This window comes from Chrysochloris asiatica, unplaced genomic scaffold, assembly GCF_000296735.1.
Source record: "Chrysochloris asiatica unplaced genomic scaffold, ChrAsi1.0 scaffold00109, whole genome shotgun sequence".
Taxonomy (NCBI): Eukaryota; Metazoa; Chordata; class Mammalia; order Afrosoricida; family Chrysochloridae; genus Chrysochloris; species Chrysochloris asiatica.
Window position 1 is genome coordinate 9,839,208 of NW_006408627.1, and position 17,327 is coordinate 9,856,534.

Sequence of the window (17,327 nt, forward strand, 5' to 3'; positions counted from 1 at the left end):
GCAAACTGTCCCTCATCTGATTATTCAGTAATGCTTGTTAGTAATCTCATACATGAGCCCTGGATATCCACAGACAAATGTAAAAACCTTCCCTAAAACCCGAGACTGTAAATTCCAAAAAGGCAAGTCGCCCCCCAATCCAAAAAAAAAAGAGCTAAAGAGGATAGAGAGAAACACTATTAACTGATGATATATAGAGGGGATAATAATCAATGTAATGAAACAAGCTATATGAATGGTTGAATGTGAAGCTGATGTGCTCTGTAAACTTTCACTTAATCCAAAATAAAAACATTTAATTAAAAAAAAAAAAAAGAAAGAAAGAAAGAAATAATGGGCCCATCAACACAATGCTCATCTCCGTCCTATCCTGTTCCGAGAAACTGAAGGTTTAAAGAGAAAAAAGTATGTCCACATGCTGACATTCAACAGGGTTGTATTCTTTCACCCTCCAAATTCAACCTATATGTTGAGCAAAATATCTGATTAGCTGGATTATATGAAGAAGAGTGTGGCATCAGAATTGGAGAACAACTCGTTAACAGCCCGCGATATACAGATGATACAACTTTGCTTGTGAAGAGAACTTAAAATACACTGATGAAGATCAAAGACTGGAGTATGGATCACATCTCAATGTAAAGAAAACATAAACCCTCACAATCATACCAATAAATAACATCATGACAAATGCAGAAAAAAAGTGAAGTTGTCAAAGATTTCATTTTGCTTGTATTCACAATTAACACTCAAGCAAGCAGCAGTCTATAAATCAAACAACAAAGGAGGCAGCAACATGGTGGACTAAACAGAAAAGCTATAAGGACCCTCTACAACAAAGATATGGAAAAACAAATGGAACAGTTGTAGATAATAGTTCTGGAACCTTGGGCTTTACATGAAGGGATACAGAAGTAAACTTAATGCTTACTAAGCGATAAAGCTGATCAGATAAAGCCAAAAACAGAGACACACTGGTGATGACGTGGTGTAGCCACCTTAAGCGTTTGTGAATGGTTTGAAGACAAGAAACCATATTGGCTTTTCAGAAACTTATCATTGGCTCACAGAGGTAAAGGTATGATTTATTTTTCTTTTCCCCCAACACTCTACCAGGGAACAGAGGCAAGGCTGACCCTACCCACATACACCCTCAGGGAAGCTCCCACTCTCCTGGTGGTCAGAGCTGCACTGAGGTGAGCGCTGAAGTTTCGAGCCCCATTAAAGTCTCAAAGAACTATCTGTATTAACCCTGGAAGAGAAAAAGAAATGCATAAAAAAGATAATCAAAGAGTGATTGAAAGAAAAGTTTCCATAACATCATGAAAGACGAGAAGATTCAAGAAACTGAGGAAATCCCCAACAGGATAGATGCCAAAAGAAAATCATCAAGACATATCGCAATCAACCTCTCCAAAATTAGACAAGGAACAAATCCTGAAAACAACTCAGGAAAAACAAAAAGTTACCTACAAAGGAGAACCAATAAGATTAAGTTCTGATTAGCAAACCAGCATAAGAAACAAAGAAGGCAATTACCCCATGAATAAAGGGTCAACTGAACATGAAAACAGAACCATAATGAATATTTATGCTTCCAATGAAACAGCCTCAAAATATGGTGTATTTAATAATGTTAAAGAAAGAAATATTGTTGTTGTTGTTGTTGTCAGGTACCATCAAGTGGGAACTGACTCATAGCAACCCCATGCACAGCAGAACGAAACAATGTCCGATCCTGGGCCAACCTCACTACCGCTGCCACACTTGAGTCCATCAATGATGCCACCTGGCTGATCCATCTCGTTGGGGGTCTTCCTCTTTTTCTCTGACCCTCCATCTTACCCAGCATGACATCCTTCTTCAGCGACTGTTCCCTACTGACAATATGTCCAAAGTATGAGAGACGAAGCTTAGCCATCCAGGCCTCCCAGGAGCACTCTGGCTGTACTTCTTCCAAAACAGATCTATTGGTTCTTTTGGCAGCTTTTAGTATTCTCCTCCAACACCACAACTCAAAGGCATCAATTCTTCTACGATCTTCCTTATTCACTGTCCAGCTTTCGCATCCATATGAGGTTATTGAAAATACCATGGCTTGGGTCAGGCACACCTTAGTCCTCAAGCTGACATCTCTGCTCTTCAACACTTTAAAAAATTCCTGTGCAGCAGATTTGCCCAATGCAATACGTCGTCTCATCTCTTGATTACTGCTTCCACGAGTGTTGATAGTTGATCCAAGAAGAAAAAAATAGACAACTCTAAAATGATAGTAGGAATTAAAAAAAAAAAACAACAAAAAAAAAACACTTTTGATGAAGGAGAGAACAACTAGAAAAAAACTCAACAAAGCCACAGAGGACCTAAATAACACAATCAGTCAACTTGACCTCAAAGATTTATACAAAACATCCATCCCAACAACAACAAAATACACATTATTTTCTAATACACATGAATAGTCACCACAATACACCATATGTTAACCCACAAAGCAAGCCTCAATAGATTTAAAAATACTGAAATACTACAAAGTATCTTTTCAGAAGGTTTATTATATACTTGGTTATAAAATTAGAAATCAACAAAAGGAAGATCAAGAAAAAAGATTTAAAACTGGAAACTGAATAACAACCTGTCTACAAGTTACTGGGTAATAGAACAAATAAAAAATAAAATAAATTCCTTGAATCAATTGAGAGCAAAACACAGCATACCAAAACCTTTGGGGCATAGCAAAAACAGTGCCTAGAGGGCAAGTGTGTTGCCAAGTGCCACTGATCAGGTTCCAATTTATATCAATCCTAAGGAGCAGCTGGTAGGTTTGAACCACCAGCTTTGTGGTTAGCAGCTCAGTATTTATCCTATAGCGAAGTTTGTTCTTGTTGTTATAGTCAAATGCCATCTAATTGGTTCCAACTCATAGCAAGCCTGTATGGGGTATCTGAGAAGTAGCTGGTGCGTTTGAACTGCTGACTTTGTTGTTCAAATTGACCTTGCAATCCGACTTATTACTCCACAGCACCACACCAGGACATCTGTATCGAACTCAAAGGGTTTAACTTCCATTGATGAGAGGTAAGAAGATTGTAAAAAAAAAACTCGTAACAAACAAAATCACGGTACCACATCACCTCTACAAATGTGTGAGCCATTTCTTTGATAGAAACTTTTCTTTATATTCATATATAAATTCAACTGTTTTTGCTTCTCTAAAGAGCCCAGTCTAAGATACAGAACTTCTCAATTATCCCATTTTTAGTATAGGCAAATCTGCTGCACAAAACCTTTTTATAATGTTGAAGAGCAAAAGACCTTTTTATAATGTTGAAGAGCAAAGATGTCAGCTTGAGGACTAAGATGCGCCTGATCCAAGCTATGGTATTTTCAGTAACCTCATATGCATATGAAAGCTGGACAGTGAATTAAGGAAGACTGTTGAAAAATTGATGCTTTTGAGTTATGGTGTTGAAGGAGAATATTGAAAGTGCCATGGGATGCCAAAAGAACCAATAGATCCATTTTGGAAGAAGTGCAGCCAGAGTGCTCCTTGGAGACCAGGATGGCCAAACTTCGTCTCTCATACTTCAGACATATTGTCAGGACGGACCAATCTCTGGAGAAGGATATCATGTTTGGAGGGTCAGAGAAAAAAAAGGGAGACCCTCAGTGAGATGTATTGGCAAAGTGGTAGCATCAATAGGCTCAAGCGTGGCAATAATTGTGAAGTTGGCCCAGAACGAGGAAGTGTTTTGTTCTGTTGTGCATAGGGTCACTCTGAGCCGGTACCAACTTGATGTCACTTAACAACAACTACCTGGTGTGGTGCTGTAGGATCAGCACTGGACTACAAACCACAAAGTTGGCAGTTAAAACCCACCAGCTGCTCCTTGGAAACCCGATACCAGGTCGCTAGGAATCAGAACTGATTTGATGACAGCTAACAACAACATGTTTTAAAGCATACCACATGCTTTAGTAAACTACATGTTTTTGAACTGGTTTAAAGGAATGTGACTTTAAGTTATATCCTTCTCAGCCTGACATCAAACACTCATATTTTGTGTTAATCCCCGTGTGACGGTTAAGGTTTGGTGTCAACTTGGCTTGGCCAGAATTCTCAGTGATTTAGCAGCTAAGCTGTAGTTACCATCTGTGGTGACATCTAATACGATGCAATCAACTCCATGATATAATCTGATGTGATCAGCCCCGATCTCATCCAATTGTCCAATGTGTTGCACATCCTCACTTCTATGATATTAAAGAAGTCAGATGCAATCTACAGGATTACGTTCTATCTTGAGTCCATTGCTTTTGCGATATTAAAGGAGGCAGAAGTGAGTAGAACTCAGAGGGATCTGCTACCACCAAGACAGAAGAGCCAGGAGTGGAATGCATCATTTAGATGTGGGTTTCCTGCACTGTAAAGCTTCTACAATTCAGGGATGATTGATGCCAAGATGTATGGAGATCTCCAAGGAATGCTGAGCCTACAGATGCTGAAAGGAGACAAGGACCTTTCCTGAGAGCCAGCACGCTGAATTTGGACTTCCAGCTCCCTAAACTGTGAGCCAATACATTTCTGCTTGTTGAAACCAACCACTTGTGGTACTTCTGTTATAGTAACATTAGAAAACTAAGATATTTGGCAACAATAAGGAAAGAAATCACTTTGAAGAGTGAAATATTTTCATACTATATTAGGAGGGCACTTAACAACAACAACAACATATTAGGAGGGAGAACATGATAATGGTTATTCTTTTAGGTATTACAATTTGAAGTTAAATAATTTTCATTTATAGTCACTTTATCCTAGAATCGAAAATAAATTTTTACCTTACAGAATGAACAGAATTATTTTAGGGTTCTATCTTGCTTACAAGAAAAAAGAAAACATGCCAGAGAACTTAACAATTTTAAAGGTCACTGAGCAAATAACATTTTATCTAATATTAGGTGCCTTCAAAAATTCATGGAAAAATGGAATTAAAAGATAATCTGGTTTCTCCATGAACTTTTTGATGCTTTCCAAGTATTTCCCTTTACAAATGTAATACTTTATTCTTCTTTCTACTGAAGTCACTAGACTGGAAAGGATTCCTTTGGCCCAGAAACCTCAGATCTTTTCAATACTATGTTATTGTTTCTATGCCATAATCCTAAAAGTCCCATTTAATAATGTGTTTTATAATCAGATTACCACGGTTTTAGGGTCGAAGATGACGGCATAGACTAAAACAGCAAAACGTGGTTACAGAAAGGTCATAAGTGTAAGAACAATACTTAGTTATTACAGAAAGCTAGTTTTAACTTCTGAAAGGAATTACTCTACTAACCCTGAAACAGCTGAAGGAACCGAGGACGTAATGCTGAGGGGATCACTCTCTCTGGCAGCTCCCGTAGGAAGAGTTTCAACAGGCTGGCTGCTGAGCAGACATCACCGTCTTTCCCAAGATCTACAGGCATGCCGCTCTCATACTTCAGCCGAAGTTGTTCCACCACCTTCACGCTACCATTCACCCGAAAAAGGCCTTCCCGGGTGAGACCTGGAAAAGTGCAATAGGCCAAACAGACATCGATCACAAACAGGTACAACATTTAAAGAACAGCAACAGAAACAAATCCCACTGCTGGATTCTCTACTATAATTATAAAGCAGTAGAAGATTTTCACATTTTATAGAAATATTTCTTAAAGCAATACATTTCCTTATCTACTACAAATTGGGAGTCCTGGTGCAGATAAACACTGGACTCTAACCACAAGGTGGACAGTTCAGACCCACCAGCTGCTCCTTGGAAACCCTATACAGAGTAGCTGTAAGTCAGAATCTACTCAGTGACAATCACAACAACAACGACAAATCATCTAGAGAAGATTGTCATAAAATTTAATCTCTACATAAAAAGCTATGACATGTATAAATTTAGAACAATATATGTACATAATACCATGCAAAGAAATTTCATTAATATAGATATATAGGGAATCCTAGGATAGCACTGTAGAATAAGCCCTGGACGGTTAACTACAAGGCTGGAATCTCAAACCCACCATTTGCTCTTCAGAAGCCCCACACAGGAGTGCTATGAGTCAGAACTGACTCTATGGCACTAAACAGCAAGGGCAGACAGAACTGTACATTTGTTTCCAGCTACCAGCTTAGCACTTCATAACAATTATTTTTTAAATGATAGGTAAATAAGAAACTTCTTAACTAGATGCAATTATTTTCTAACAATTTGATTAATAAGTGATATTTCTTTGTTGTTGTTGTTGTTAAGTGCCGCAAATCAGTTATGACTCAAAGCGACTCCGTATAGGGGTTCCAAGGAGCAGCTGGTGAGCTTGAACTGCCGACCTTGTGTTTCAAACCGACCTTGAATTCCTGAATTAACCCACAGCACCACACCAGGATATTTCCATAGATGTCATGAAATTTAATGAGGAAAACTCTACAAGAATATAAAATGATTCAAAATGACATTCTTTTCTTCAGTCGGTTTCTGAGGGATTCAGTGTAAGCTGAGGTTGACATTTCATGGGGAGGGTGAACCTTAATCTTTGAATAAGTGGCAGGAAAGATAGCATGGCTAAGGCTAATATACTATGAAGCTCATGAAGTTTAAGCTTCAAAGACCCTCATTTGTTTGGGCCCTTTCAAAGGCTCTATCTCTAATTCTGTATTCTTTCTTTAAAAAGGAAGTCCCAAGAGATTAAACTTCCAGAATCAAAAAACCATGAAATACTAAAAAACAAGGAACAAAAACATAAACTGATAGGTAGACACAGGATAGCATTAAAAAATTAAGCACTTTAACATGTGGAGTATTTAGGTCCAAGAACAATGAGGTAATAAAATTAGAAGAAACTGAATAGAATCATGAATGTTAAGTTGCAGACTGGAGGCTTTTAATGGGGGCATTCAGTGGAAGAAAATAAAATGTAATTGGATTTTGTATGCTATAGTGCCAGAAGATGAGCCCCTTAGGTTGAAAGGCACTCAAAATATGACAGGGAAGACCTGCCTCCACAAACTAGAGTTGGCTGTGATGACACAAAAGGAGTAAAGCCTTCAGGACATTCATTTAAGGGAAACTCATAATGAAAACAAACAACTGTAAGCATACATTAACAATCAGAACATGGAATGTATGAGGTATGAATCTAAAAATATTAGAAAATGTCAACAATGAAATGGAATGCATAAACATCAATATCCTAGGCATTTGTGAGCTGAAATGGACTGGTATTGGCCACTTTGAATCTGAAAATCACATAGTTTATTATGACAGGAATGACAAATTGAAGAGGAATGGCATCACATTCATCATCAAAAAGAACTTATTAACATGTCTTGCAGTACAACACTGTGATCAGATAATATCCATACAACGACAAGGAACACCATTTAATACCACTATTATTCAAATTTATGCAATAACCACTAAAGACAGTGAGGATGAAATTGAAGAATCTTATCAACTTCTTCAGTCTAAAATTGATCAAACATGCAATTAAGATGTATTGATAATTACTGGTGATTAGAATGCGAAGTTTGGAAACAAAAAGGAAGGATCAGTTGTTGGAAAATATGGCCTTGATGATAGAAACGATGCTGGAGATCTCATGACAGAATTTTGCAAGACCAATGACTTTTTCATTGCAAATATCTTTTCAAAACAAGATAAAAGATGACTATACACATGGACCTCACCAAATGAAATTCACAGAAACCAAATTGACTACATCTGTGGAAAGAGACGGTAGAAAAGCTCCATTTTATCAGCCAAAACAAGGATAGGGGCAGACTTTTGAAGAGACCATCAATTGCTCATATGCAACTGAGCTGAAGATGAAGAAAATTAAAACAAGTCCACAGGGATAAAATAAGACTATGAACATATCCCACCTGAATTTAGAAATCATCTGAAGAGCAGATTTAATGCATTAGACACTAAAAACTGAAGAAAAGAAGAGTTGTGGGATGACATCAAGACCATCATACAGGAAATAAGCACAAGGTCATTAAGACAAGAAAGAAGGAAAAGACCAAAATAGATATCAGGAAAGACTCTGAAACTTGCTCTGCAGTTTAGAGATGCTAAAGCAACTAGAAGAATTGAGGGAGGTAAAAGTAGAACAAAAATAGTAAAAATGGAATAGAAAAAAATTTTTTTTTGTATTTCTACAGAATAGAAAATTTCAGAGTAGCTAGGGAAGACAAAGTTAACTATTATAAAAAAATCTGCAAAGACCTGAAGTTAGAAAACCAAAAGGGAAGAACATGCTCAGCATTTATTAAGATGAAAGAGATGAAAAAAAAATTGAAGTCTTGACTTGAAATATTGAAGGATTCTATGAGCAAAATTGCTAATCTCAAGGTCAGTAGTTTGAAGCTACCAGAAATTCAACAGGAGAAAGGTGAGGCGTTCTGTTCCTACAAAGATTTACAACCTTGGAAGTTCTATTCCACCACCACCACCATGAACAAAACACTGAATGCTGTAAGGAAAATAAAAATCTGATGGAAGGAATTCCTAGACACTATACAAAAAAGAAATGGTTGATGTTCAACCATTTCAAGAGGTAGCATATGATCAAGAGCCAATGATACTGAAGGAAGAAGTCCAAGCTGCACTGAAAGCAAAGAACAGATTGTGGGAATTGGTGGAATACAAACTAAAATCTTTCAAAAAACTGATGAAGCACTGGAGGTACTCATTTATCTACGCCAAGAAATATGGAAGACAACTACCTGTCCAACTGACTGGAAGAGATCCTTATATTTACCCATTTCAAAGAGAGGTGATCCAATGCAATGCAGAAATCATTGGATAGTATCATTAATATCTCATATAAGCAAAACTTTGTTAAAGATAATCCAAAAACGGCTGCAAATATACATTGACAGAACTGCCAAACATTCAAAATGGATTCAGACAAGGATGTAGAATGCGAGATATCATATCTGATGTCAGATGGATCTTGACGGAAAGCAGAGAACACCAGAAATACGTTTACCTGTGGTTTATTGACTCTACAAAGGCTTTCTTTCTTTCTTTTTTTTTTTTTTTTTTTAAGTTTTTATTGTGAATTGAGTGAAAGTTTACAGGGCAGATCATCAATGTTACATTCAACAAATCATATACTTTGTTTCATAACAATGATTATAATCACCTCCATGTACCATCAGTTAACAGTATTTCTCTCTATTCATTTTAGCTCTTTTTTTTTTTTTTAAGCACTCAGTCTGCAAAGGCTTTCAATTGTGTGGATGATGACAAGCTATGGGCAACATTACAAAGAATGAGTATTCAGAACACTTAATTGTGCTCAGGAATCCATACATAGACCAAGAGGCAGTTCAAACAGAACAAAGGAACTTTGAATTGTTTAAAATTAGCAAAGATGTACAACAGGGTCATGCTCTTTCATGATATTTATTCAAACTGTATGCTGAGCACATAATATGAGAAGCTGGATTAAATAAAGAAAAACATGGCATCAGGATTGGAGGACAACTCATAAAAAATCTGAGCTATACTAAAGATACAGCCTTGCCTGCTGAAAGCAAAGAGGACTTACTGACTGAAGATCAAAGACCACAGCCTTCAGTATGGGTTGTACTTTAATATAAAGAAAATAAAAATCCTCAGCAATGGACCAATAAACAACATCCATATAATTGGAGAAATGATTGAAGCTGTCAAAGACTTCATTTTTCTTAGATCAACCATCAACATTCATGGAAGCAGCAGTCAGGAAATTAAACGATATATTGTATTAGCCAAATCTGTGCTACAAGACCTCTTAAAGTGTTCAAGAGCAAAAATGTCAGTTTGAGGACTAAGATGCACCTTAGTCATATGCATGTGAATTGGACAGTGCATAAAGAAGATCACAGAAGAACTGACACATTTGAGTTATGTTGTTGGAGCAGAATATTAAAAGTACCATGGAGTGCCAAAAGAACAAACCAATCTATGTTAGAAGAAGTATAGCTGGAATCTTTCATACTTCAGACATACTGACAGAAGGGACCAGTCCCTTCAGAAGGACATCATGTTTGATAAAGTGGAGGGGCGGAAGATAGAGGATGACTCCCAACAAGATGGACTGGCACAGTGGCAGCAGCAATGGGCTCAAATGTAGCAATGATTGTGAGAATGGTGCAGGACCAGGCAGTATTTCATTCTGTTGTGCATAGGGTTACTATGAATCGATACCTACTCAATGGCACCTAACAATAACAATCGGATTTCAGGAATATTTAGCTAGCTAAATAGAGAACAGAGGGGATACAGAGCTTGCCTTAGGGAGACTACACTTTACTGTAAGGCAGTCAGGCAGATTATGGTGAAAAAGGAAATAGACTAGAGTATAAAAGTACCACTGACTACTAGACGAACAAACAAATCTCTGTTGGAAGAAGTATAGCCAACATGCTCCTTAGAATCAAGAATGACATGACTTTGTCTCTCATACTTCAGACATACTATCAGGATAGACCAGAACTGGAGAAAGACATGATGCTAGGCAAAGTGGAGGATCAGCAAAAAAGGAAGACGATCTCAAATGAGATGGACTGGCACAGTGGTAGCAGCAATGGACTTTAGCATAGCAACAACTGTGAGGATGGCACAGGACTGGACAGTGTCCATTCTATCATGTGTAAGGCCGCTATGAGTCAGAACCAATTTGATGGTACCTAACAATAACAGCAACATATAACGATTACTTGGTAACTTAGAACAAAAGAGAAGTACAAGAACGTAAGGAATAATTAAAACTAAATATTAATGTTGAAAACAGTGTATAAGATGAATTCAAGAGGGATAGCTCACTTAGGGTAAAAGATGATGATTTCCAGCCCAATGTTCAGGGTTTAAAGAAACAGCACATCCACATAAGCAAGTATGTCAGACAGCTAAGTATGGCTGAAAGTGTCAAATGAACACTTATGTTCATTGAAGGTTGTAATGGTTAGGGTTTTGTGTCAACTTAACTATGCCAGGATTTCCAGAGGGTTAGAAGTTGGGATGTGCTTATTGCCATGGTGATGATTGGCAATGAGCAGGCATAGTTAACTCTATGGCTATGAGCAGTCAATCAAATGAAGGTATACTTCCTTGGGGGTGTGACATGCTCTCAATATAATGGACAGTCAGGCAGGGCTCTTGCTCTCACTCTTACTCCCACTGGGGACCTGGGACTCTGTAATTTCCTTGATAATAAACTTCTCTCTAAATATATAGACATATATGTTTCACTTGTTTTGCTTCTCTAGAAACATCGCCTACAACAAAGGTGAACAGTCTTTCTAAGAAGAATGACCCAGGGAATACCAATTTGGAGACAGCAGAAGGAGCATCAGGTAGGACAGGCTTTGTGGGGGAGGGGCTGAAAACCCATAGAAGCTGCTTTCACGGATTAGCTCCAGAGCTCTGGATCAACCAAAAGGTGCAGGGTGTCAGTTTCCCACACCAGTGGAAAAATCACTGTATAAAGGAAAACATTGTGATTTAGGACTCAATCAGGACACAGGACTCCAGGCTGAGTTCAGAAAGTAGGGTCACAGCCGGACCAACACAGTGAACCTGTGTTAAAATCAGCACAGTGACATTTTCAAAAGGAAGTGTGGGGGGATTCTACATATTTTTTCCTCCTATTCCCTGTCATGCCTTCTCTGCCCAGCACAGACACCTTCAGGCAGGTAGGTGTGCACCTTCAAAAGGGTCCAGTGATGAGCCCACAGTTTTCCTGAGGCACAAAGAGGAAGAGGCCCATTGGTCCCACAAGCAGAATTGTTGGCGGTTGCTTATGATGTCTGACTCTGCGACCCAGCCCTAAACTTAAGTTGTGCAGTATCCTTTACTCCTGCCTACCCAACAAGAAAAAAACATGTCTGGTCAGACAGACAAACCGTATGAACACTCTGTAAAACCCCAACATAAAAAGACACAACTAGTTTGAGAATTACGCTTTGCACCGCAGATACCTAACTGATTTTCAGAGACAAAAAATAGTAGACTATCTTTCTCCCATTAACTTCTCAATATCTATCTGTGCACCTATATGGTGGTGGCTAGCGGAGGGGCCTAGCAAGTGGACACCCCCACTCATTGCTGGAGGTTTTTGTGGTGTACGCACAGCAGCAAAGACAACTGGCCAGTCGGCTACAGATTTTTTTTTTTTTAGAGTGGTGGTTTTTATCTCTGCTTTTATATTGCTTCTGTTTTTGGTCCTTTTGATCTCACTTTTTTTCTGGGACATGGGAGCTTTTTCTCCTTACGTTACTCAGCAATCATGGCCATATAGCCATGCTACAAGCATATCCCATAATATTCCATCATTGAGACAAGAACCAATAACAGATGTTAGGCATCCTGAAGGATGAGAAGATAAACATTTAAGAAGCCAATTGTACACCAGAAAGGGTAGACCCCAAAAGAAAATCACCAAGACACATAATAATCAAGCTCTCCAAAATCAAAGACAAGGATAGAATTCTAAAAGTAGCCATGGAAAAGAAAAGTGTTACTTACAAAGGCAAACAAATCACATTAAGTCTGACTTCTCAGCAGAAACCATGCAGGCAAGGAGGCAATGGGAGGACATATATAAAACCATAAAAGAAAAAAAAAAACTGCCAACAAAGGATCATCTATCCAACAAAACTGTCTATCAAATACAATGGTACAATCAAAACATTCCAGGATAAACAGAAACTAAGAGACTTTGTCAAAGCCAAACCAGCACTTCAAAACATCCTAAAGGGAGTTCTTTGGACTGAAAAACAATAAGAACAGACAATAACCAGAGATAACAGACAGGGCAACACCACCTGAAACTCAGATGACAGAGAGCAGAGTCCAGAACAGAACAAAATTACAACAATGAATTCAAAGGACCTGGGAAGTCAACCAAAGATTAACATAATAACAATGTCAAAGAAGGGAAAAATACAGGAACAGCGATCCAGGTGGTAAGGAAGTCAAGTAGATTTCAGGATACAAAAGACTGTCTTAAATGGAAGGAAAAGTTAGTACACTATAGGATAACCCCAAAGAAAGTTAAAACTTCACAACTTACCATGAAAATGAACATCCAAGCAGAACAAGGAAACATGAAAACTAAGAAGAAACCGACAAGAAATAGAAGAAAAAACACAAACTCAGCACAAGAAGGCATACAGAACAAAGGAAAAAACAGCACTACCAAAAAATTAATATGATGGCAACAATTAATTCATACCTATTGATAATGACAGTGAATGTTAATGCTGCCTGTAATAGACACACCTTACACACAAAGACAAAAACAGAATAGAAGTTAAAGGATGGAAAAAAATATACCAAGCTAACTGCAAGAAAAAACAAGCAGGAGTGGCAATACTAATCTCTGATAAAGTAAACGTTAAGGCAAAAACAGCATAAGAGATAAAGAAAGGCACTATCTCATGATCAAAGGGTCAATTAAGCAAGATGACATAACCATATTAAATATCTGCACTCCCAATGAAAGAGCACCAAAATATATGAAGCAAACCCTACTAGAATTGAAGAAAGAAACAGATAAATATACAATTATAGTGGGAGATTTTAATATGCCAATACAGAGCACTCAATCCAACAACAGCACAATATACAGTCTTCTTCAGTACACATGGAACATTCTCCAAAATTGACCATATGTTAGGTCACAAAGCAAGCCTCCATAAATTTACAAACATCAAAATACTACAAAGCATCTTTTCAGATGACAATGCTATAAAACTAGAAATCAACAATAAGACTAAGGAAATAAAGTTGAATATATAGAAATTGAATAACACCCTGCTGAAAAGCAACTGGGTAAAAGAAGAAATTAAACATGAATTCACAAAGTTCCTAGAAACAATCGAGAGTGAAAACACAACATTCCAAAATCTTTGGGACACGGTGAAAACGATACTGAGAGGACAATTTATTGTGATAAATATGCATATCCCAAAAGAAGAAAGAACCAAAATTAACACATTAGTACAGCATCTCTAACAATTAGAAACAGAACAACAAAGGGAACCTGCAGTCACCCCAAAAAAAGAAATACTAAAGATAAGAGCAGAAATAATTTAGATGGAAACAGAAAAACTATAGAAAGTATCAACAGGACAAGAAGCTGGTTCTTTGAAAGGATTAATAAAACTGACAAAGCATTGGCAAACCTAACAAAAGAAAAGAGGGATACACTTGTCTGTGGATATTCATCAGCTACATGCTCAAATTTATTAAGTAATTCTCAAAGTGAACTCTGAGTGGCTACTAATTTGCTACCCCTGCCAGAGAGTAAGATCCCCTAAGAACTTGATTGAACCTCAGCATAGTGACCCTGCTTGGTCACCTTAGAGCAGGTGGTGGGCCGGCAACGTCTTGCGTATGGGGTCCTCAGCCGATCTCCTCCCTCCCTGCCTTCCTCGGATGGCGGCTATTTATGCTGGACGTGTGGCCAGAGACGGGTAAGGATCACGTGGAACCTCGGCAACTTAAGACAGAGCCATTGCCATGCTGCAATGAGTTTCAATGACTGGTAAGACTGAGGAATTCGCACTGACCGCCTAAGACAGGCAGCGTCCCTTAAACAAACAATAAATAAGGAGGACTCAGATGCAGACAGTACAGACCCGGTCAGGAGGCCAAGCCCCTGTGGGCCCAAGCGTTGTTGACCGTCCAAACCATAGGCTCTGAGGATCAGACTTTAGCTACCTAGTAGACATAGCAAACTGTCCCTCATCTGATTATTCAGTAATGCTTGTTAGTAATCTCATACATGAGCCCTGGATATCCACAGACAAATGTAAAAACCTTCCCTAAAACCCGAGACTGTAAATTCCAAAAAGGCAAGTCCAGCCCCCCATCCAAAAAAAAAAAGCTAAAGAGGATAGAGAGAAACACTGTTAACTGATGATATATGGAGGGGATAATAATCAATGTAATGAAACAAGCTATATGAATGGTTGAATGTGAAGCTGATGATGTGCCCTGTAAACTTTCACTCAATCCAAAATAAAAACATTTAATTAAAAAAAAATAAATAAAAGAGGGAGAAGACACAAATAACTCGCATCAGAAACCATATGGATGACGTCACAATGGAACCAAATGAAATCAAAAGGATAATACAGAATACTAAGAAGAGTTGCATTCCAACAAATCTGAAAATTTAGAACAGATGGATATATTTTTAGAAAAACAGGACCTACCTAAACTTACACAGAGTGAAGTAGAAAACTTGAAAAGACCCATAACAAAATAAGAAATTGATCAGGTCATTAAAAACTCCCAACCAAAAAAAGTCCAGCCCAGATGGCTTCAGTGGTGAGTTCTACCAAACATTCAGGGAAGAGCTGTCACCAATTCTACTGAAATTATTCCAGAATATAGAATAGAACAGAAAACGTCCTAATACTTTTTATGAAGCAAGCATACCCTCATACCAGAACCAGGGAAGGACATCACTAAGAAAGAAAATTATAAACCAATATCCCTCATGAACATAGATACAAAAGTTCTCAACAAAATCCTAGCAACAGAATCCAGCAGCACATCAAAAAAAATAATATATCATGACCAAGTGGGCTTCATAAAAGGGATGCAAGGATGGTTCATCATTAGAAAAACAATCAATGTAATCCACCATATAAATAAGACAAAGCAAAAGAACCACATGATCACATTGATTGATTGAAAAAAAGGCATTTGACAAAATCCAACATCCATTCCTGATAAAAACACTCAACAAAGTAGGAATTGAAGGGAAATTCCTCAACATAACTCTCAATGGAGAAAAACTGAAAGCCTTCTCTCTGTGAACGGGAACTAGACAAGGATGCCCTTTGTCACCACTCTTAGTCAATATTGTTTTGGAAGTCTTAACCAAAGCCATACGGCAGGATGGAGAAATTAAAGGCATCCAAATTGGCAGAAAGGAAATAAAACTCTCTATTTGCAGACAGTATGATCCTATACATATAAAACCCCAAAGACTCAGTAAAAAAGCTACTAGACATCATTGGAAGATTCAGCAAAGTAGACGGGTATAAGATCAGCGTACCAAAATCAATTGGATTCCTCTATAGTAACAATGACAGTGCTGAAAAGGACATTAGGAAAGCAATACCATTTGTAATAACCGCCCAAGGGTTGAAATATGTAGGCATATATGTAACCAGAGAAACAAAGGACCGATACAAAGAAAACTACAAAACACTACAACAAAAGAGACTTACAAAAATGGAAGACCATACCCAGCTCCTGGATAGGAAGACTTAACATTATGAAAATGTCCATACTGCCCAAAGCAATTTACACATATGATGCAATCCCAATCCAGTTTCCAATGACATTCTTCAAAGAGATGGAAAAAATAATTACAAATTTATATGGAAAGGAAAGAGACCTAGGATAAGCAAAGCACTGCTTAAGAAGAAGAACAAAGTTGGAAGACCCTCACTTCCCGATTTCAAAATTTACTACATGGCTACAATGGTCTATATAGCCTGGAACTGGTACAATGAAAGATACATTGAGCATTGGAACAGAATTGAGAATCCAGAAATTAACCCATCAACATAGAGTCAACTGATTTTTTGAGAAAGTGCCTAGGTATATTGCATGGGGTGGAGACAGTCTCTTTAACAGATGGTGCTGGTAGAACTGGAAAGCGCTACGCAAAAGATTGAAACAAGACCTTTACCTCACGCCCCATTCAAAAACCAACTGAACATGGATTAAAGACCTAAATGTGAATCCAAATATTATGAAGGTCATCAATGAAAAAATAGGGAGGAAAGTGATGGCTCTAATACAGGGAATACACATACTACCAAACATTTTGAAAACTACACAAACAAAAGAAGTCAAAATAGATGATTGGGATATACTAAAAATTAAAACTTAGGTTCATTAAAAGAATTCACCAAAAAGGGAACCCACAGAATGGAAAAAAATCTTTTGCAACGACACATCAGACAAGGGACTAATTTCCAAAACATGTAGGAAACAACACCTCTACAAGAAAAAGACAAATATCCCAATTTAAAAATGGGCACAGGACATGAACAGACACTTCACCAAGGGGAGATCTGAGCAGCCAACAAACGTCTGAAGAAATGTGCACCATCAGTAGCCATTGTTGTTGCTGTTGTTAAGTGCCGTGCAGTCGGTTCCGACTCATAGCGACCCTATACAGGGTTTCCGAGGTTGTAAATCTTTACGGGAGCAGAAGGCCTCATCTTTCTCTAGCAGAGCAGCTGGTAGTTTCAAACTGCTGACCTTAAG

General features: G+C 37.9%; 1 protein-coding gene across 1 annotated transcript in view; it reads right to left on the reverse strand.

Annotated features, from left to right (window-relative positions):
- FAM13A (family with sequence similarity 13, member A) overlaps nucleotides 1-17,327 on the reverse strand; it is a 460,082-nt gene that overhangs the window by 421,444 nt on the left and 21,311 nt on the right. The window contains exon 2 of the mRNA XM_006867777.1: nucleotides 5,343-5,552. Coding sequence (XP_006867839.1) covers nucleotides 5,343-5,552 — 210 coding nt within the window. The remainder of the gene's footprint in view (nucleotides 1-5,342; nucleotides 5,553-17,327) is intronic.